General features: G+C 41.0%; 1 protein-coding gene across 1 annotated transcript; it reads right to left on the bottom strand.

Annotated features, from left to right (window-relative positions):
* Nucleotides 1–1,981: 1,981 nt before the first annotated feature.
* myg1 (myg1 exonuclease) lies at nucleotides 1,982–22,979 on the bottom strand. Its single transcript, XM_041959467.1, has 7 exons — nucleotides 22,668–22,979; nucleotides 21,048–21,160; nucleotides 16,257–16,416; nucleotides 15,062–15,211; nucleotides 13,108–13,230; nucleotides 11,869–12,050; nucleotides 1,982–2,536 (listed from the first exon to the last, which is right to left on the bottom strand). Exons 1-7 carry the CDS (start codon nucleotides 22,947–22,949, stop codon nucleotides 2,347–2,349), a joined length of 1,200 nt encoding a protein of 399 aa, XP_041815401.1. The 5' UTR covers nucleotides 22,950–22,979; the 3' UTR covers nucleotides 1,982–2,346.
* Between the last annotated feature and the right edge of the window lie 254 nt (nucleotides 22,980–23,233).

Below are 23,233 nucleotides of genomic sequence, written 5' to 3'. Positions count from 1 at the left end.
TCCTCTAAGACAGGGAGCGCATGCACGGTTTGATTCTGTATATTACCTGTGTCGTGAAAAGAAAGGAGGACAAGAAACCCAAAATACATGTCCTGGCTGCATGTCGACTACGCCTGATGGAGTGCGAGAAAGAGATATAAAAGCAACGAAGCATTTCTTGTAACTAGCCTGTCATTCCCTCGGGATTGAATCCACTAACAACAGGTCAGGCTGGGGGCAGGTGTTCTGCTGAGGCTCCCAGTAGCCATTTTTCCACAGCGTGGCCAACTGGGACTTGCCAGGGCTGGAGTCGTCTAAAAATGCTTACAACCCAGGACCAACACAAAGGTTTGGTCTGTTGCTGCGTCATTAGAAACCACAACGCAGACGGAAAAATCATCCCTGCTGACAAAACAAAGTATTAAAAAATGTTGCTTTGTAGGTAATTTGGGTGACAGGCGAGGACTTAGTGCTGGCAAGTTCGTCGGGGGAAAAAACCAGAGCATAGGCTAAAATACACATACAAAAACCCACAAAAAATTCAGGAAAAGGCTTTTGGGGACGCTTTGAGTTTTAAAATACAGAGTCTTGTGATTTCCTGTGCACAGCAATCAGGCGAGTGCACTTGATCGTGAATAAGCCTGAAACTGTGCGTGCAAGGGTAAAGGGGTGGCTGGAAACTCAGATCAATACATATTAGGCAACAAATCAGTTTTTTTTCCTGCTCTCAGTTCGATGTTTCTTTTCAAAGTGTCTTCAATTACGCCGCTGTGGTGAATACACCTCTGCTGTCTCCTGCTTCTCTCAGAGAGGTAGACGCTGAGAAAAAAGGGTCATCTTCTGTATCTCCCAAAACAACAGAGCGCTGGTTGGCAAAGATTACAGTATGAACCGTGTGACTGTAAAAGGCTGTCACAAATGTGTATAGATTGGATTGAGACCTTGGCTGAGGTCCAGCACAATAGAGAGCAGAGTAATAACACTAAAATGTGTGTGAGTGAGTGTGTGTGTGTGTGTGTGTGAGAGAGAGAGAGAGAGAGAGACAAAGGTAGTGTGGAAAATAATATGCAAAGGGAGAGCACCTTTCCACAGCTATTAAAAATAGCCAATGCACTCTCAGCTAAAAGGGAAACAATAACTCAGCAGTTGAAACTTGAGACTAAATATATATTAGATGATACACTAACAGCTACAACAATGTGTTATTTCTGAGCAGGATCCACTCAGAGGATAAAAAGTGTCTTTTAATGAGGGGAAAAACGAAGCACTAGAGCGATGAAGAAAGACAGTAAAAGGTCCTCATCACTGAAGAATTAACAGTCCACACCGCTGAACACCACAAGCCACAAATGAGGAGCAAAGAAAAGAGGCAGAGCAACGTTAGCTGCGAGTAACAACACATGAATTATTTGCTCACTGTTGTGGCATTTGCACAATGACAGCGGCACTGATGGAAAAAGAAAGCATGCATGAAACTGTGGAGCAATATGTGACGAAGGCGCAAGTGCAGAAGGGCAGCCTAGTGGAGAATGCAATAAAGTAGGAGTAACAGGTAGGGATGGGGTAAGAAGGGGGGAGAAAATCTGGAGTATTAATGAGAAATTCAAGGCACATCCCCTGACTTTATTAGAGGGAAATTGACTGCGAGGCTCGTCCCACTGCTGGTAACCTTGTCACGACACTGGCTGCCATAAGGAGCACCTCTTTGTGGCGTTTGAAAATTTAATTTCTCAGAATTAATCAGGCCTCATTATTGATGCTTTGATCTTGGCGCCAGGCGGAAGTGGCCTCTGCCTCCCTTTGTAGTGCTATACTTAATGTCACCATGCTGGAAATGAAAGGATGAACCACTGTCCAGGTGTCTACATAAATCGACCCTTGAAAGGTAAGACCGTGGTATTCGCAGGCTTTGAAGATGCTGGTCGGTCGGGCCGTCTGCATCATATTCCCTTGACGTTGAAAAAAGAGAGATATGAGCAGAATTTGAAAAACAATGGCTTTATTGCCGGATTTAACTGAAAGTTTTCCAGAGGCAAGAATATCATCCAAAAAGACTTTTATTGCAAATGAGCGACAAAACAGACCAATATTTATAAGAAGAGGCAGGTAGAAGAAGAATAAACATGGGTCAACATTATGATTCAGAGTGAGTCTGTGTTGGAATACAGGTATTTAGGGAAGTGGTCCAAGGTTACTTGGCTGCCATTTCCATACCGTCCCCATCCTGGCATGGCAGAACAAAACAACATTAGCCCTGGCTGGGACCAATAAGCTGCAAGCTAACACAATAATATTAGAATCCTTGCTATCCTCTCTAAAGACTGACCCCGAGAACAAAATGTGCTGCTGGCTCTCCTCTCTGACCCTTCAGCTGCTTCCGTTTGCGGGGGACTGGGCGGCAGCCTGCAGGGTCCTGCGGGCCATCTCCAGGGCTCCTTCCTGGGTCTTGTTCCCGCCAATAAAGCCTCCAGCGTGGACGAAGACGCAGCCCTTAATCCCGCTGAGCTCCGACAGTGCTTCGTCACGAACGCCGCGCCACTCCTCCAGCAGGGACAGCCTGGGACAGGAAGACAGACGGGCAAGTTGGCTTACAGATGGACACTATGCGCTCAGCTGCTCACTTCCTGCTGACACATTGCGTTTGCAAAACACAATGTGCTGTACATGTCTGCACAACCAGAAAGACAGTAATTACGAAACCAGCTCTGGACTCATGAATATTGATAACAAAACACCTGAATAAAACTAAATAGAGCTGCAACAATTAGATAGTTGACAGAAGAAGATAGCTGGTTGCCAAAATTGTGATATGCATTTGACCCAATTTCCTAATATTTTATTAATCAACTAATTGAGAAAATAAACAATAAAATAATTGTTAGTTGTTGCACTAATGGCAACATTTAAAATGACATTTTAAGCCTTTTTTTGCAATTTTAATATTATTTATTCATGCACAGCAATTACTGTGGTCTTTACTGATTTCATGACCAGAAAAACTCTGCAGTAACCATCATACGCAGCACCACAGCAATCAGCCCCTGCAAATAGACCAATAAAAGTCAGCTGTATTCTTCTCCAGAAATGTGGAAAATCAGTAGTTGGAAGGCCATACAATTGCAACCGAGTCAACGGGCAATCTCGCAAAGTGGGGGAAAGATTGGCTCTGCGAGGGTTTATGAGGGGACCTCGACAAAGTGTCCCTGGATGCAACATCCAGAGGCTGAAAATCCCTAAAAATGTAGAGCAGCTCATTTACCACCCACTGCATGTAGTATACACCTCTATCTACTGGGTGGCACATCATTTAAAACACATAACCAGTGCTCTTTGGTGTGTGTATGTGTGTGTGTGTGTGTGTGTCTGCGTGTGTGTGTGTGTGTGTGTGTGTGTGCGTGCCATTCCTGCCTTGATGGAGTCATTATCTCCATTATTTCAGACACTTCTTCTCAAAGTATTGATATATTTAGCAATGTCTCATTCTGATTCTGATTTCATTCTGATTCATCACTTCGCTGCTCACCTCTTGCCCCTCCACTGCTTCTGAAATAGACTTTAAATGCCTAAAAAACTGGCCAAATCCACTAAAAGCTTCAGATTACATAAAAAATGTCAGCCCGACCTCAGGCTCATCTTCGCCTCTGTCACATGCCTGATGAATTACAGAACTGTACAGTTTAACTTGTCAGAAATAAAGCGGCACGGTTGTCAAACAAGGCTGCAGTTTGAATTGAGTAAAGTGTTTTCTCTTGTTCTCGGTTTTGAGGGGTTTATTTCCCAGACATTCTGCTTCTCTTTGAATATTTAACGCCATTCTGTAAAATATCCTCTAAAACTGTCGTAGCCAGAGAATGAGGAGCTTCAAAAGCACAAACGTGAACCGCATTGTCAAATGGTTGACATGTGCATAGAAACTCACACTAATTCTTCTCCAAGCCTGCTCTCCATGCCATCATCTCTCCGCAATCTTATCCTTATTAAGACTGTCATAGGACAACATCCCCTAATCCCTGTTAAACGAATCAGCCGATCGATAGCTCCACAGTATGGCTGGAAAACGAGCTCGAGAGGAAAGGTCAACAGGGCTGGTAATGAGGGAAGGAGTAGGAGGGGGATGCCTTGTTGTTATGAAGCCAGGAAGCTCTGATTCTCAAGATGACCTGTCAAATAATGAGTGCACAATTAGCAAATTAACCTTTCACTCGCCTTTCGGGCCTTTACCATACCATAACGAGACAGATACTGGGAATTAGTGCTTCATTAGGGAAAAAAAAACGTTACTCAAAGTTAGATACGCTGGAGATAACGGGTCATGAAAACAGAAAATATCAGCTGCATGTGTTCAGTGATTCTGTTCAGAGCTTCAACCTTCTGTTCGTTCTTCCTCTCCAAGACGACAAGAGACACTTGTATCCATGCAGAGGTGTTGAATCCTCCTGCAGCCTGCTGACTCATAATTCATCCGTCCCTACGCCAGAGATTTTACACACTTCACACATTCTCCTTTCAACAAAGGCCATACCTGTGATTTAGCCAGCTGATATCACCAGAGGTGCCGCAGAGGAATTTTGCTCCCTTTGAAGGGAAATTACATGGAGTAATTTCTTTTCATCACTTCCTCATTACAATTTCTCCACTTCTCCGGGCTAGGAACAAGACGGCTTTTTATCCGCCAAGTCACACACGTTAGACCGGAAAGGATTAGTTTAACCGGTTGACAAAAACATAATCGACTATTTTGCAAATCAACAAATCATTTTAATCATTTTTCGAGCAGAAATGTCCAACATTCACAAGCTCCAGCGTCAAGATTTGCTTTTGCTTTTCTTTCCCTCATGTGATAGTTAGTTTTGGACTGTTTGCCAGACATTTGAAAATGCCATTAAGGGCTTTGGAAGCTGTAATTTTTCACTATTTTCTGACCTTTTATTGGCCAAAAGATTAATCGAAAAATAAATAACTGAAATAACCATTAGTTGCAGTCCTAACACAAAGGCACAGACGATAACTGTGACAGCAGCCAGTGTTGTTGTTTTTCGAGGAACAGAAGTATATGTTCTGGTTCAGCTCATATTGCTGTGAACCTATAGTATTAATCTACACAGCAAATCTCCTAGGAAGGGCTGCTTCCTCTCCTCTCTTCCTTCACCCGGCTCACATTTCCTTAGCAATGTGATGCTGATAAAAATAGACCAGTTTCCCCACAGGTGCAGTAGCAGGGACACAGGTGATAACAACACCCCTTTCTCAGAGGCGGCACATGCCCACTGGGAGGAAGCAGGCCACCCAGAGAAAGGGCCATCTGGAGCTATGTTTTTTATCCACCTCACAAGCCATTGTTCTCATGTAGCTCCACACCAACCGCCATGTTTGCATTAAATTAAATCTTTGAAGTGCTCCACGACCACAAGCAGGTGCCTGCCTTTTTAGTTGAAAGCGCTGCCGCTTGATGAGATTCTGCATCGGAGTGGAAAAAGTCTAGCGAGGGGATGAGGCGAGGGAGGGGCGGAAGGTGTGAAAGGTGAGACAGCGAGATTGGGAAGGGGGGGTTGGTGAGGAGGGGGAGAAAAAGGATTAATGGGGAAGACAGCAAGACAGATAGGAAAAAGGTGATGAAATGGAAGAGGATGATTATAGCACAGAGACAGAAATACTGTACATAAGAGAGAGAGAGACAGAGAGGGGGGGGAGAAACACTAATAGGAGAGCCAAGAGCAAAGGGACCTCATGGAAAGAGGTGAAAACAGAATGCATGTAACAGAGCAGCCCCTGGTCAGAACAGGACTGAACCACAAAGCTATTCCAGCCTCTTCCTGTGTCTTTGGGCAACCCACAGTGTATCAATAATGAGATATGTCAAACCCAAGATAACAGCATAACGGCACATACTGTCCGGGTAACAAGTCATTTAAAAACCATGGTGGCCAGGTGGACTAGAGGCTTAGAGGCCATCTGCTGTGTGGTCTCACGCCTGGCATGAGGTGTATCTGAGATAACACGTTTGTAAAGTACATTGATCTGTACATATAGACCAAAACCACAAATCTGTCTCGGAGGGTTTATAGTCTGTACTATAAATGGCACCTTCAATCTATATACCCACGATATGAAAGAGGAAAATTCCACCATAAAAAAAAAACCCAAAAGACACTCAAATGAAAAATGACGCCCAATGTCGGCAGGATTTGTGTTCCAGGACATTCAATAGATGTGTACCAAGCAGACAGAAGTAGCTGCAGTAGAATAACCATGTGGACAATCAGAATGATCATATTAGAATTAAAAAACATATTTGGTACTATTTACGTATTGAATGCATTATTTCCAGCAACAGCCATTCAATGTATTTACCTTTCTACATAGTACTTTTCATTGTTAGTGGCGGAGTCCGCCACAGGAGTCAACAGGTAACATGAATGTAATTTAGCACTATGGTTTTTGATCTAATCTCATTGATATATTTACTGTTTGCAAGGAATAGCAAATTATCACCTTCTGTTTTATCTATGTTTTGCACATCATCCCAACCTTTTGGGGGATCAGGGTTGTATACAGTATAATTTCCAGGGAGTGGTAATTATATAGAAAATGTCACAGCTTCTCAGAGGTATTGATAAAATGATCTTCTCTTGGACACTTATTAAAGAAGCTGTCTTTTATAGGAACTATTTTCTATTAAACTTTCTCTTGGGATAAATCTGCATTTAGCATGAAGGAAAATTGCTCCTTAAAATCATCCAGATGGGGGGTTGGGATAAACAGATACCTAAAATAGAAGTCGCAATAATAATTACTCACCCCCTGGAAAAAAAGTGATTGAAAGCTGCGTGATTTGTGCTCCAGGGGGAATAACTAATAGGAGTGGAAATGCCAGACAGAAAGGTGGGATTTAATTTTTTGTCAATAATTAAACAAGAATAATAACACAAACACAGCTCAGACCAACAAACATATACAGGAGGTAGTCCTAACAGGTTACAACATTTCAGATCATACGGCTGCCAGACTTTGTAGAACTGATCTGCTTTGGTATGTAGAGTACTTGGAAGATATTCCAAAGGACCCAGCTGAACTATAACTTTGGACCAGTTCTTAATAAACTGTCCCTCATGGTCAAGCCCGTCGACAGGGGGGGGCAACCAGGTATGTTGTCCCAGGCCTCAGGACCATAGGGGCCCCTGAATGACCCTTAATTTATTTTAATTTACATTCACATATTTCTTTTAATTAAATCATTGCCTGATATATATATTTTCCATTTTTTGCACAACACCCCTACCCCCCGTCTTAGCAGAGAATGGTTTGACCCCGCTCTGGCACACTTAAGGCTACGCTACATACGTGCCCTGAAGCGGGGGGCCCTATGATGGTCTCTTGTCCCCGGGCCCCAGCAAGTCTGTTGACAGCCCTGCTCATAACTTGTCCACTGTAATGATAGATGATTTCTTCTAGGAGCAAAAGAACGTGATTAGGATTTTTTAAAATAGGGTATGAGGTCTGAGATAAGACAGGACACAGCCATGAGTTCAGGTGTTGCCTCTGTAATTGGGAGATTAGATATTTCTTTGAAACTGAAGTTACGATAAAACAAGCAGTTAGGATATTTTTTCTGTAATGAGGCCCCAGCTGCACATTAACCAGAGAACATCCAAACTTTTTATTTCAGCCATTACCAAATCACCGTTAGTTATCCACAGCTGATCTAATGTGCCGCCAGTGATGTCTGTTATCTTAACCAGCGGTAATTGCATTAAACTGATAAGCCTGCTGCCTGCATGCTTTGCACTGCTCTTTGCCAAGAAAAAAAAAAATTTAAACCGGGATCAAGAATGGATCCCCTGGCAATGTTATTCATCTGTACAGCTTTGAAAAGCACTAATTACTACTAATATTCTTCCACTGGAGTCACTGTCAGTCAGTCACTTCAGCGCACATGGTGAAGACTCAGGGATCAATATCAAACAGCACAAGTTATCAAGCCCTGGAGCACGAGAAAAACCAAATCCAGCATGAAGCAACACGGCTGCTGGAGAGATGTTCTGTACCAAATGCAAAACGAGGCATTCTGTGCAACAGTCAGTATCTGCTGGAAAATTAATCTGAAAATGTGTTTTGCATGATAAGCCTGGAGCACCTATCCTTGGCCATACATCCATCAAGGTGTGCTGTGTGCTGGGATTTAAAGTAGCAGTCAAACAACACACAAACTACAGGAGTCCAGTGGGGATGCTGATGACGTTATTAGAGCAGCGTTGTGGGTCAGAGCGCGAGAGGCTCCTCAGGTAAACAATTCCCCTCCAGAGGTAGAGAACACAAGCCTGAGAGATATTATTCATCTGACAAGTTTGCACAAAGGCTCTTTGTCTTGTCATCAGTGTCATTATGTACAGAGTGACAAGACGAGAAAAACAATGTGATTAAACGAGCGTGGACGAGGCATCTTTTGCTTAAGTGCCCGACTTGAGGGTTTGAGGGACCTCATTATTGCTAAAAGATGCAGAAATGCTCCACAACGACAGCAACGTGCTTAATGGTGCATGGTGCACAAGGCAAAGAAGGTCAAGACATTTGTATGCATGGGACACAAACACAATTCAAAGTGAGATACGTTATATAAGACATAAAACATATTAAAAGTTTAAGAAGAATACGAAAAAGAAAAAAATACATATATCAAGAAATTAAAGAAAAAGCTAAGAATAAAAGTAGTAGTCAGAAATAAACAGCCTAAAAGTGTAATAAAAGGAATACCGAACCCTAAAGGCACTTAGAGTTGGTGCAGAACCAAATCTTTTTCCAGATATCTGATGTTTAGAAACTAAATGCTGCTCCACTGTGTTTTATAAGCAGAGCAGTCCCACACGAGACTTCTGAAGACTTGTGACACTGAAGCAGATAACACATCTATTTTGTTCATCATCGAAACAAGTAATAGTATAGTATCCATGCTTTGACACACCCCAAAAAAAAAAAACATGGACAGGCTTTTTATCCATGGTAGAAGTATAGGGATGGTAATGGAGCTCTATTGGCTAGATTATAATATCTCAAAAATATTGGATGCATTGCCATGAAATGTTGGAGAGAAATTCATGTTCCCTCAAGGATGAATCCTACTAACTTTGGTGAGCCCCTAATTTTTCCTTTAACATCCCCATTAGGTTGATATTTGAGGTTTTTAGTGAAATGGCTGAACTTTTAAAAAAAACTTTTTTTCTCATGAGATTTGGTGCCTACATTCATGTTCCCCCATTGTTCATTTTGTCAACAGAAGTTTTGACAATAAGCATTTGTTGTCATCCGTTTATGTCATGACTAAATTATAACAACAAAACGAATGAAAAAAGTATTGACAAGAAAAATTATGGTAAAATCTCTGGATCTCTGATGCAGTGATTCATATACCTGTGTCATGTTTGAACCCTCACTGGAATTTTTTGACAGTTTGTTTACCCCTACCTTACGCTCAATCAGGCCAAATATGAGCTTGGGAAGGCCGTTACCTGTCGAGCTAAATACATAGTACAAGGTCATATGTGTCCGGTCCTGTGCCAGCCATTGTTTGCTCTGTTTTCCTGACTCGATGCACAGTGGCAACCAGCGTCTCATGTGCTGGTCCTTGCTGCTTGATTTCAATATTGATACTGGTTATAAGAAAGACTCAGAGGATGTCATGGCTGATGCTCTGTCAGATGGGGAGGTGTTATGGCTCAGGGTCAAACTTGTTGTTCTGGTGTTACAGATGTCTCTCTCCTCCCTTGAGTGTGTGTGTGTGTGCGCATGTATTAGTGATGTTTCCTCTCTGTGGTAGCAGTTGGTGGGAGCAATAAGCCGTTTTTGTTTGTTGCTTTACACCTTCTCTCTTGCTTATGGTTAGGAGCTTCGGTATACCTTTTAAGGACTAAATGAAATGTTGATATAGCACAAAGTTCTTTGTGGATTCAGGGCATGCTAGCGATTAGCTTGCCTTTCTCCATTAATAAATTATTAAATATAACAGAGCTTACAGTTAACATCTACTCCTTCTGAAAGATCATTTATGATTTCTTATGGCTCATTAAGAGACACTAACTCATTCAACAAACACTTGACATATTCTGCGGTTTCTACATTTTCAAAACTGCTGATTTATTAAATAAGAGTTCAACTGAGTGAAACATGAGGCCAACTTTAGCAGAAGCCCTCAGTAATATATAAAAAGTCTGCTTTGTACGGTAATAAACATTATAATAAAGCAGGCTGTGACCGGTGACAGAGAGGCCCTGTAACATCACTAATGTCAGATTAGATTGCTTTGAGCACATTAACATGCAGGGGCCAGAAAGGATTGCTGTGTGTTGTATGCGCAGAAAATAAATAACAGCTGTGAAGGACATATGATTGTGCTGCAATTTTTCTAACAAACTTTAGATAGTAATTTATGATATGAAAGAAGTCAGTGACACATTCTCAGCCCAGATGACAGAGCACATTGTTCAAGGTATGTTTGCTTCTCAGGAATTTTGACAGCCAGGAAAATTATCCTCCAGCAAAATCCTTTCCAGTATTGTGAAAGTGTCTGAGAAAATCTGATGAAAATAAACCAAAAAAAACTCGAATGTGGCTTTGAACCAATTACAATATTCAGTAAGCAACAAAGACTAAATGTAATTTAAAATTACTGTCAAAATTAACACTGCGTTACATCTGTCCAGAGAAACACCTGCAAACCTAAAAACAATCCCATCAGCCTCAGCTGTGCTCGGTGCTTTGTGCTACTTAGCGCATGCTAGCATGCTAAGAAGCTAAACTAAGTTGGTGAATTCAAGATTCAAGAGATTCAAGAGTCTTTATTGTCATTGAACATGTCAATGAAATTTTCATTGCAACGAATATTGTAAACTTTATACTTGCTCAACACTAGCATGTTAGCATTGCCATTGTGAGCATTTTAGCTTGCTAATGTCAGCATTTACCTAAAAGCAGTACAGCCTCAAAGAGTTGCTAGCATGGCTTTAGACTCTGTTTCAGGACCGGAACAAGTGTGACTGTCTTGATTTGTCTGTCTTAAGCACATTGAACCACTGACTTGCCCAGCTCCATTACTTCAAAATTAAATGGGATGTAGATGTGTATTGTCTTAGTGGCCTCAACCATACTGCCTTCATAACATGAGAGGTTTGGGAGTACACAGAGCAAACATATTCATTAAAATTCACTTCCATAATATTAAATATTGGAGTATATTTAAGTAAGGAGCTGTAAATAAAAGTGTCTGTCAAACCAGAATGTTCTGTATATCTGCCAGCTTGCTGTATTTGGAGCAGCGGGTGTAATTTACCTTAAGAAAACAAAAAGAAACACCTGAGAGAGAGGGGTAGGCACAGAGAAAGGGCTCAGGTGTCTCTGGTGAGGTGTTGGGACTGTTTGTAGCCTTTTCAATTCCTCAGAGAGCAACGTGTGAACAAACCCTCTGCCTTCACTTAAAGATCACCCTCATGCATACCAACCAAGTATTTCCATCCAAGCCAGAGTTAGTCTCTCACCGGATGATGCGCCAACCCTTCGTGAGTAGTTGTCAAACGGTCCGATAAGCATGAAAGCCAAATCGTACACCACGCATCGTCTCCATCACCAGAGCTCAACTCAATTCAGCACGTCTGGGAGACCTGTGCCTGTCACTGTGTTTTCCACCAGCGTTTAAAAAAAATCCTGTCTGGGACAATTTCATGTGTGTGAGTTAGTGTCACAACATCGCTGCAAGCTCATCGTTTGATTTTTGCTGAGGTGACTCATGCAAGGTGCTCCCTCCACACATGAGAGCACCAACTGTACCCCATGAAGCAGAAATGGCATTTAAATAACCTTTAATAAAATCGAACTAAAAATAGACTGTGGGTGAAGACGCACCTGTTCTGGAAGGTGTTGAGCCCAGCGGGGACACACTGGACCCTCCACTGTCCATTCTGGTCGGCGTAAAGGACAAACTTGATAGGCGTCTCCACCTGGAGCTCCTTCTCCAGGGCAAACAGGTGCTCCTTCCAGGGACACCCACCCTGGGAGAACAACACCACCTCCCCACTAGGATCTACCTGGAAATGAGAGTAGAACCAGACAACTAGGCGTCACTTCTGTGCATATAAAGGACCGACACAAAGAATGGAGATGTTCAGAAACAACTGCAGTTCTCTGTGTAATTTAGGAGAGAAAAGAGAAAAGAATTGTAAAATAACTGCTTCATCTTTACAGCTTCATGATCAATTTGATTATAGTATAATATACAATTATTACTTTACTTCACATGAGTATTTCCATTTTATGCACCTTTATACTTCTACTCCACTACATCTCAGAAGTCAATATTGTATTTTTACTGCACTACATTTCTCTGACAACTTTAGCTACAAGTTACTTTATAGGTTGCAATTTTTCATACCCCGCCTGTCCTCAAATGTAATCTCCAAATTTGGTGATTTTGAATGTTCTTGATGAACTGAAGGATTAAATGTGCCTTAATGGATTGAGAAAACTCTCCTCCTTCTACAGCTAAATAAACTATTAAAAAAGCCCTTCTGGATTAGCTGGAATTAGCATTAGCATTGTCCCAGAGCTGAAAACAGGCTGTTTATCTGAGATCATGAAAAGGTGACACAGGGATCAAATATGGAAATCACCCCCAAAATCCCTCTTCTTCTACTGTCAAGGAAATAAACAAAAAACAAACTGCCACTGTATAAAAAAAATCAAAAATTAAAAAAAATTAATGTTACGTGGTTAAAAAGAAAAAAAAAACTTTATATATGAGTCATTCTTTATTCAAGGGGTTTTTATGCCCCATCCCGGGCCCGATTATAGACGATGCATCAACAGTTAGTATTTGGTTAGTATTTGCCATTATTTCCCTTTTTACCATACATTAATACTGTAAATTATAATACTCAATTTAAACAATATCAGTAGAATTTAATAGAGAATGGAGAGACCCACTGCTGATTAATTAGGCACCATATACAGTTATGGTGACATGAACAATGGACAGTCAATCTTGACAGCTTTAGAAATTTATTTTTTCAGGACCCATGTGCCAAATCACAATGTTTACAAGGGAAAAAAAAACGAATGCACACATTAGATTAGACAGTCTAGTACCTGATGCCTCCCCTTAACAGCTTCCTCCACCACGGCTCGAGCCGGCAGCCAGGAGGACTGGTAGTACTCCAGGCGGTCCAGGAACTCCTCTCCAACCATCTTCATAGCCTTTCTGAAACCCTCCTAACAAGAACACGTGTTCATCTTGTTAAAAATGGTGTGAGGGCAGAAAAAAGTTTTTTGATGACTGACTCGACTTTCACTGGCGTTTCGATAGAAAATTGAACTCGCTGCTCAGGCTTAAAATCCTTTTAGTTCATGATCATTCTCAAACACACTTTGATGATAAATACATTAAGTGAGACCGTGTGCTAGATAAAAGGGGGTGATACAGTCTTGTCCGACCATCTCCATACTAATCCCTGCAGCCCTGCTTCATCAGCTTCCTCTTGTGTGCTGCACAAACCTCAGTCTGACCTCACTCACTCTCCCATATTGTCACGAGCAGAAACTCAAGAAAGCACAAGAAAGAGAGGCAGGCACAGAGGCACGCTATCACAAACACTTAAACACACAGTTTGTCAGGCAGAAGTCTGATCCATATGCAGGCTGCATCTGATTGAGGGGGGTGTGGTGGCCATGAATTTTAACACTAACTTTTTCAATTATCACAAACAGCCACTGTTGAGAGTTCATCATGTCGGTCTACCATCAAGTTGTCTGTCAAACATTTCAGAAGCAAATCTTTCACACTTTCCGATCTCCCAGAGCTGTCTTGCATCGCAGTGTGAGTCGGAGGGGGGCATTGAAGGGAAGTGCCGGGACAAGAATTATCATCATGTGAACTCAAATGTGAAACAACCAAATAGACGAGCTATTCCCCCAAAAAAAGCCAAAACAAAAAAGAAGTTTCTATTATCAACATATATGTAAAGCCAGGCTGCAGGAATCTCATGAGAGTCTGCAGAAAACAGGCACTGTTCGCCTGCAGGTATTCCCCTCCTGCACTAATGAGAGGTGGAAACGTCACACTAGGTCATTTCTGGGCCTCTGTTGTTTCTGCACGGCTCTAAAAATGACCTGACTGTGCTGCACTGCACCGCTCGTGTTTACCACAACGTTCTCAACCAATCTTGTGTTTTTGTTTCACTACAGGGTGCCCATTACGTGCGATTATCATTAAACGATGCAGCCAAAAGCCTGACTGTGGAGCAGCCTCCTATTAAATATCAAGGTCGTCAGGGAGTTCAGGTCAGGCTTCCTCCATGACGCAAGGTGACGAGTTACTGAGTCATCAATTATATACTGTTTTATTGCTGTATTTTTAATTTGAGAATGATGAATTTGCTCTGATGTAATTCAGGTTTTAAAAAGACTTTTCGTTGTTGAAGTTCATCGTTTTTTTTATCGTCTGTCTGTCATGTTGAATATAAGTAAGGCTCAGCGATTAGTGATCAGAAAATGAATCAGCAACTACTTTGATAAATAAATTAATCACTACAGTTATTTTTCCAAACAAAAATTCCAAATATACACAGTTCCATCCTCTCCAATGTCAAGATTTGTTGCTTTTCTTTCTCTTGTACAACAGTAACTTACTTTCGTTGTATGTTTACCTCTGGGTGTTTGAAAAACAAATTTTTAAAGCAATTTGTAGAGAACAAATTGCAATGGCTGATTAATTGGGAACATAATTTGCATATTAATCCATTCTGAAAATAGTTGTTAGTTGCAGCCATAGAATAAGTGTTGTCGCTTTAAGATGTTATCCCTTCAAGCTGTCTCGTAGAAAGAATATCGGCAACATTACTTTTCCTCATGTTTCATCCTTGTGGAGTCATTTAGTTGCTAACATTCAAACTGCAAGACACAGAGATTATGTTTCATTTCATAAACTTGTATCACAGATACAGACCCACATGCAATCTCCTCAACCTGATATATAAGAAACATGCAGCATCAGACCAGCCTGTGTGCTCAGTGTGGGTTACATTCACACTCGTGAGTCCCTCACCTCAGTGTCTTGACTCTTGCTGTTCCAGCGTGGGTTCAGGTGGCCGACACGTGCGCTCAGCGTGGTGGAGACAGTGTAGCGGGCCTCCTCGTCACACTGTGAAATGCCGTTGTCTACGGCATCCACCTCCTCCACAAAGTTCTCGTACAGCTGCAGGGGATTGGGAGAGACACGTGACAAGAGAGGTTATGAACCTGTAACGACAAGGGAATCGGCCGTTTTGTGTTTGTGCTCATGTTGCAAATGGAAGAATTGGTCTTTTTTAAGGCAGAGAAGTTAATGGTTTCAGAAGATGGAGGAGGAGGAGATGTATTGGGATTACATTATCCTGATGAAGTCCATTTGGTCACAGTGTGCAGGCAGTTACCGAGGACATAAGTGCATGTCATTAAACCAAAAGACGAACTGCGTGCTGTTTTACAGTTCACAAAAACAAAACTCAAGAAAAGTGGAAGAGGAGCAGAGAAGTAGAGACATATTTAGCGCTGAAAAGTCCAACTTCTCGGTACATCGGAAGGTCAATCTCCAAAGGGTTGACATTTTGCAAGTGGCTTACAAGTGGAACTAAGTTTTGGGTCAAAAATAGAGGTTCACTTTGTCTGAACTGGCAGAACACAAGACACGCATCATCCTAAAATAAATAAAGCCCCAGCAGCGAGGAAAAGGATTACTTGGGGCTTTAAACAAACTGACACATCAAAAGGCCAATGATAATATGAGTTAATAGCGCTAATATTTATGGTGACCTCAGATTTGGCTTGCTTAATTTGCCTGGACATCAAAACTGCTCTGTGTGCCAAGGCCTCCTGCTGGCCCGGCTGTCTCAAATGCGTTAAATATAACTGCAGTTCTCGGTTTGAATGTGGCAGAGGAACACATCTCTCTCCTTTTATTTCTGATCTGACTCTACTGCCAACTGTCTGATGGAGGCAAAATGCCATAAAACAAATGTTAACAACAAATATTTAACATTGTCTACATAGAATAGTGCATGGATTCTGTTTTTACATTAGACTTTTCTGTTGTCAGTCTTCCAGCCTCGTGATGAAATTCAATTCGCCGGCTGCGGAGATGTCTTTGATATGAGCAAGGCGAGGGAAAACATCTGTTTCCAACAGACTGTTTGTGTTGTGAATAAAACACAATGGTTGCTAATCCACTGCCTGCTATAAATCCGTCGTCTTTCCCCTCTCACCTTGTCATAGAGCACCTCCAGCTGCCTATCATCCTCCTTCAGCTGCGTCAGCTGGGCCAGCAGCTGACGGCCGAAGTGCAGGTAGACCAGGCCGGCTGAGCTTAGCTTGGTCACCCACGGCTTCTCTGGACACAGGCTGTGGAAGCTGTCTGTGAAGGTCCTGAACAGAGGGAAGACAGTCTATCAGCTGAATGTAACAGAAACACTCAAGACAATATTCGAATCACAGAGTGACGAAAAGCTAATTATATAAAAATTGTCTATAGTTTGTATGTGCAATGTTTGGAAACCTCCCACTTCATGTATCCTTGCCCTGCGTAGGTGCCTATACTGTGTGCACTTACTGTATAATACATGAGTTTATCAGAATTAACCTAAATTAGGGCTGTAATTAACACTGTCTTCATTACAGATTAAAATCCTCACTTTGGTGAAGCTGGAACCAGAGCTTACTTTTCAGACACATTTGCTTGATGAATTGTTGCCAATTAATTTTCTGTTGATCGATTAATCGATCAATAATTCTAAACTGGATCGTGAATTGTTAAAAATAATAACAATGAAAAATGTGAAATATGTATTGCTTAATATACAGTATATTACTGATTTCAGCTTCTTAATAGTGAGCTTTTATTATATATCACTGTGAATTGAACATCTTCGCATGATGGACAGTTGGTCAGTTTGAAAACGTCACCTTGTGCTTCAGGAAACTGTGTTTTTTGTTTTTTTTACAGACCAAACGACTAATTGAGAAAACAATCGGCAGATTCATCGATAATTGAAATTTTAAATCTATTCCCACCATAACAAATTTAACAGTGAAAAATCAAATTGAATCAAATTGTGAGTGAATTCTGAATTAATGCACTTCTTTGCTGATATTTTACAGCAGAATTCTCGTATTGCAACAAGAGCCATGTAACATACAAAGGAAATGGAAAATCATCTTATATCAATGCTACAAGATGAAAAACACTTCATGGTCTATAGGCAGATGATCCAACACTCAATACTAAAGCAAAGGCTTGACATGCAAAGGCAAACACGCGTGTTCTGCTCACTATTCACATTTTTTCCAATAACTGCCCTCTTCAATAAAATGTCTGCTGCATCCAGATGTACTCATGCTGCACATTACTGGCTGTGTCTAAGACATCAATAAAAGGGACTTGCACTCAGTTTGCATTGACCGGAGAGAAAAGCACGCTCCAGCGTGTTTGTAAGCGTGAGCACATAAATAAAAGCCACCGGAGGTCTCTCCTCTGCCACGTGCTGAGATGGGAGGGCTCCAGCACCTAGCCACCGCTGGTCATTTAATTCAGGCTTAATTAGGATGCTTGGGCTGCAGCACAGCGGAAAAAAGGCCGTCAAATGAATGAGTGACATGCTAGGGAAGCGGGGGGTAATCACAGCCATTAGAAGGGCTAATTGGCCAAGCAGAGACATTTCTATGCTGATTATCAAGATATGGGAGTGAACGAGCTGGGGGAAAATGACAGAGTGAAATGGAGAAGGCTGAGAAAGATATGCTTACCAAAAGAGAAGTCATCAAAGTGTTTGTGTGAAATCAAAGGTGGTTTTATCTCAGCATAACTAGCATTTACCACACAGAACTAAAGCAAGGTGAGTCAGTGAAGCAGAATACAAAACCAAGAACTATTCTTCACAAACACACTCAACATACACTGGACGATGACACTGCACCAGCTGCACCACTTCCTTTCTCTGATGCCTCTCTGTCGATTCTCTGCGCAAAACTATGCCTCATGAATCTTTCCCCTACTCCAAGCATCACAAGAAACTCAATGACTCACGAAGGTCAAACACTTTATGAAAATAATAATACTGGACAGTCATTTCCCATTATTCTGTGGGCAGTACTCCTTTAGAATTATGTGAAATTTGTCTCACAGAGAGACAGACGCTGTGTGGGCTTTCATGAGCTTAAAATGTGGGACAAAATAGGTCATTGTCACTGTGCTGTCAATGCTTCTCTGACTACTGGGGCTGAACCACTCAACACTCCCTAGCCCTGAACCATCTGCAAACTACTTTTGAAAATAAGAAAAAGTTCAGTCTAACAAATGCATTCAGATTACAGTATTACAGTATTACGAACCCCTGTATTAATTTACTGTGCACACATGTTGAGTTAATGTTACTTTAATGGCAAATTAGGTGAGTGAATTGTAGCCGTGTTACTGTCATGTTGTGGTCATGCATTATAGATATTTAGTAAATAAATGTGTCCATGAATCCTGCTTTCCTGGTTTGCAAGCAACACACAGCTAGTGTTCCCCTTAAACTTTGTTATAATACGGATTATCTATTAGATTTCTCTACAGAATGCAGACCATCACTGCGTCACTGTTACAAAATATATTTGGTTACTTTTATTTCTTTGCTGAGTGGGAGCAGCGAGTGCATTTATCGTATGAGCAACCACAAACGTAATCCCCACCAGATCAAACCTGTGGTGCTTTATTAACCTTCAGTCAGTGTTTAGAGAACGCTTCTCATGCCTCCAACTCTTACAGCCACTTTCTTCCCTGTTTAAGAAACTTGTAAAAACTTCAAAGATAGAAGTTTTCCACTTCTGCAGCAGTCTCCCACATTAGAAAGTGTCTCAAAGTAAAAAAAAAAATCACAAATGTTCTTTTTGTCTTTAGACTACCATTTACGGGGAAATTATTTGTAATCACAGAATTTATATTGCCTATTCCTAAATTGGATCAAAAACAAGACACAAACCTCTATTAATTGCCCTTTCTCTTGTCTATATAATAGTTCAACATTTTGTCCAGCCAAGCTAACAGTTCCCCCCTGTTTCCAGTCTATATGCTAAGCTAAGCTAACTGGCTGCTGGCTCCAGCTGCATATTAAACATTCCTCTTATCCAGCCCCTGAAAAGCAAGCAAATAAGCATGTTTCCCATAATGCTGAACAACTCCTTTAATGGCTCAATTCCACAATCTAATTTTACAATTATTTCTGTGACGTATTGGCATTGCTGTCAGCTTCATCTGTACACCGTCACAGTTTTGAAAAAGTGCTTTCAAAACGAGGACTGATTGTTCTTGTCAGCTGCTTCTCCAGCTTCCCCGGGCACCCCAGCCCACTTACATCCATCCCCGCTATCACAACCGCCTTGCTCCCATCCGCGCCTGTGAGTGACAGCCGCATTCTCCTGCAGCCCCTGACAGTGTCGTGGCAGCCTCTGTGCCTCGTGAACCAACAGCAGGGGGGCGTTCAATTGAAGGAGCGCTAATTATCACTAACCACCTGCCAGGAAGAGGGCCCTGGCATATCTTTATCACCGTGGTCATAAAAAGCTATCACTGATTATCATCAGGACATTAAGCTGACAAGACATCTGGAATAGGCTGATTACTCAACGTGATGAGACTTCGAGTGAATGCAATCATTTGGAAGGAACTTTGGCAGGAAATTTAGCAGAAAACATAAAGCCTGTTCGTTCGTGATTGATGCAATTAGGGTGCCTCAGCGATGTCAGGACAGAAGCCAGACTCTTTCTCAGACTCCAGATAATGAAAATACGTTTCCTGAGCCACAAAAAAAGAGCAACAGGTCTAAACTTCAGTTTGATTTTCCAGTCTTGAGTTTAAGAAGCCATGACAGGGATGTGAACCTAATTACAATTATACAAAGACTAATGTGATTAACAATACCTCTTTACTTTAGAATGAACACAGGCCTCACAACAAACATTTACAGCTTAATAGATTCTTCTCCACCTTCCCCTTTTTCAATTATAGGGCTGCAACTAAAGACTGTATTCATTAATTTACTGTTATTTCCTCAATTGAGCGACTAATTGTTTGGTCTGAAATGTTTTTAAAAGTGAGAAAGCTCAAGGTGGCATGTTTACAACTAACTTTTTTCCCATGAACATTTAGTCTGCTGTATGACTGTATTTTGATTGACTGTTTTGTCTATAAAATGCCAGAAATTAGTGGAAAATGTGCATCGTAATTCCCAGTGTCAGACGAGATGTCATCAAATGTCTCTTTTTATATGACCAACAGCCCAAAACCCAAAGGGCACAATAATATAAAAGACGGGAAAAACAGCAAACCCTCGAATTTGGATAGCTGGAACCAACTATTTTTGCTTGGAAAGATTAGTTGATTATCAAAACAGCTGCAGATTAATTCTGTATCAATATATCGTTTCAGACGTAAAAACATATTGTTTTGTCAGACCACAAAGAAAAGAAAAGCAGATAATCTTCACTGTTGCAAAGCTGGAAATCTTCTTAAACAATTAATCATTTCTGAAATAATTGGCAATTAATTTTCTATTGATCGACTAACCTAATAAATGACCAATTGTTTCAGCTCCAACTGATGCAGATATATCTGCATGAAGCAAATATTGGCCAAAAACATCTAATGAAAAATAAGATAATTGGTCTTTTTCACAGCAGGCACTATGACAGGTTAAAGCAGCAAAAGTCCAAGTGTAATTTATTAGATAAATTATGGTGGCAGGCTTAATGACATGCCTTACCAGCACATCTAAATGGAAGAAGCCATTGTTAATAATATTAGCTACTCCTGGCTGTGTAGCTGTAACAAGCTACAAGTCAAAAATGTCAAACACGAAAGAGGCCCACTGTGTTTAGCCAGTTTATCCATCACTAAAAAAAACACATGGTGTGCATTTCTTTTACCTTCATATAAAGATCGAGTGGTTTGAGAAAAAAAAATACAGTAACAGCCTATTGAACTAAAAACTCTTTGCAGCAGCATATGGCCAAAGTTGTACCTCTGATGATGGTCATAGCGATGCCTCTTTGGGTCAAACTCTCCTCCCACGTCTACAACAATGTCACACTCTGCCAGCTGGGTCGGGTCCCTGGTCCGAATGATCTCAGCATCCTGTGCAATGAATAGAACGTTTTGTAGATATGCAATCATCCGCCATCAAGCATCTGATACATTTTCAGGAAGGAAATGACATCTGGCTTTTATTTATAGGCCTCATTAAACCTTTTCAATCCAAGAGCCAAGTGCATTTAAATCATTTCCTCCAAGACCATTAATTATAATATGAGTGTGACCCTAATTCTACCCACTGGAGGCAGCCCTGCAGCAGGTCTTGAGCTCTAATAGGCACAATCTATAATTTTTCACCACATAAATTGCATGTAAAGTCACATAGGTAATTAAAAGGAAGGTGGGGGAGTATTGTCAGCTTCTCATGTAATCATACATGAACATGTAGACCTCCTTGATACTGCATTTATAATAGGACAAACTTTATCTGTACAGCACCTTTCAAACTAAAAAGCTCAAAAAGTGCTTTACAATAAAAACAGAACACATTTAAAACACAAAGAGAATAAAACAAACTAAATAAATATAGTATATAAAAAACTACTCCTCAAATTCTTAAACACAAGGTGAGTAAAACGAACAAAAAAAATCATAAAACAAATAAAATCACTGTCAAGCTATTTTTGAAAGTGATTTAAAAGAGCAGCCTTAATCTCCACAGGCAGGTCATTGGAAAGTCTGGCAGCCCTAACTGCAAAGGCTCTGTCACCTTTGTGTTTCAATCTGGATCTTGGAACAACTAAGAACGATGCATCCGTGGATCTCAGGGAGCGGGAAGAGATGCAGAGCAATATTTTAAATAACTTGGGCAAGGCCTCTTAGGGCTTTTTAAGTAATCAGTAATAGCTTGAAACCAATACTGAACAGTTAGCCAGTGTACATTAGTGATGCTGACAAAATCATTACAATATCAGAAAAGCTATTAGTTGCTAGCTGCTTCAACCTAGTTATTATCTAGTGGTGTAGGGATAGCCAATCAGATTACATTTATTGCCACACTGTTTATAGAGTGTTTGCAGTGCTTTTAAAGTGCCATTTACTACATTAGCACAGTCATGACTAAATTCATTATGAAGTTTGAAAATGTACTGTATTAAGATACAGTTTCTATCAATATCACTATATGAAATTAAGTATTTCATGACAGCCGGTGTTCAGTTCTATAAAAATAGGAACAAGTTTATACAAAGTTTGTAGCGGTTGTAAGGTGTAAGCTCAAGTTTTTTGCTTATTTGCTCAAATGTAAAATGCATGCTAGAATTATTGTTGGCTATATATCATCTCTAGGAGCTCCTTCTATCTGTACAGCAGCGCCCCCATTTGGAACGTTAAAGCATGACATGGGAGCTGTGACAGAAGAATAAAATTAAAAGCCTCTAAAAAAATCAGCCAGTGACGACTGAAGAAACACATTTAAAAAGCGCTTTATTAACCGGGTTTAAGCAGAAATAGTAAAGACAAAGACTGGAGTTAAACGGCAGCAGTTGAGGGAACAATACAGGCGCCCACCATCCCTCCATAACACCCTATCGCTGCATGCTGGACCTACCTTGTACTCAGGTAGCTGCCGGAGGAAGAAACAGGCCAGAACTTCGTCGCAGTGGAAGGTGCCGTTGTGAGTGCCGATCTTTGTAACGGTCATGTTTCCAGTGCAGAGTCTCTTGGGTTGACTTGACATGTATCGTGGCTGTAAGCGAGTAACGTCCACTGAGAGGGAGCAGCGGCAGTTAGCTTGTGAAGTTACCAGTCGTAACACTCCTTTTGGTTTGATTAAGTTTATTTCAGATGTGACTTTTGTTAAATGAATGGCTCCCGAGCGCGCACACCACATTTAATCACAACTGCACGAGACGCGCTGCGGGCGGACAGATTTAGCAGCCGGACCGGATGTGGTACGTCTGTTTCGTGAACCGGAGAAACCCGGGGAAAGTTGTTTTTGTTTGTTTGTTTATCGTTCTTTTTAATAGATGTGTGTGTGTATGTGTCTGTTAAACAAGTGTTTTTGATAAAAATAACATAATTGAATTGAACTGACGTACGAATAGATAAACTATGACAGGGATTTCAGAAATCAGAATGCATTTTTAAATTATTTGACAGCAGGGGGCGGTCAAG

The sequence above is a fragment of the Chelmon rostratus genome, chromosome 2, assembly GCF_017976325.1.
Source record: "Chelmon rostratus isolate fCheRos1 chromosome 2, fCheRos1.pri, whole genome shotgun sequence".
NCBI classification, from domain to species: Eukaryota; Metazoa; Chordata; class Actinopteri; order Chaetodontiformes; family Chaetodontidae; genus Chelmon; species Chelmon rostratus.
This window is presented reverse-complemented; position numbering and strand designations above follow the sequence as displayed.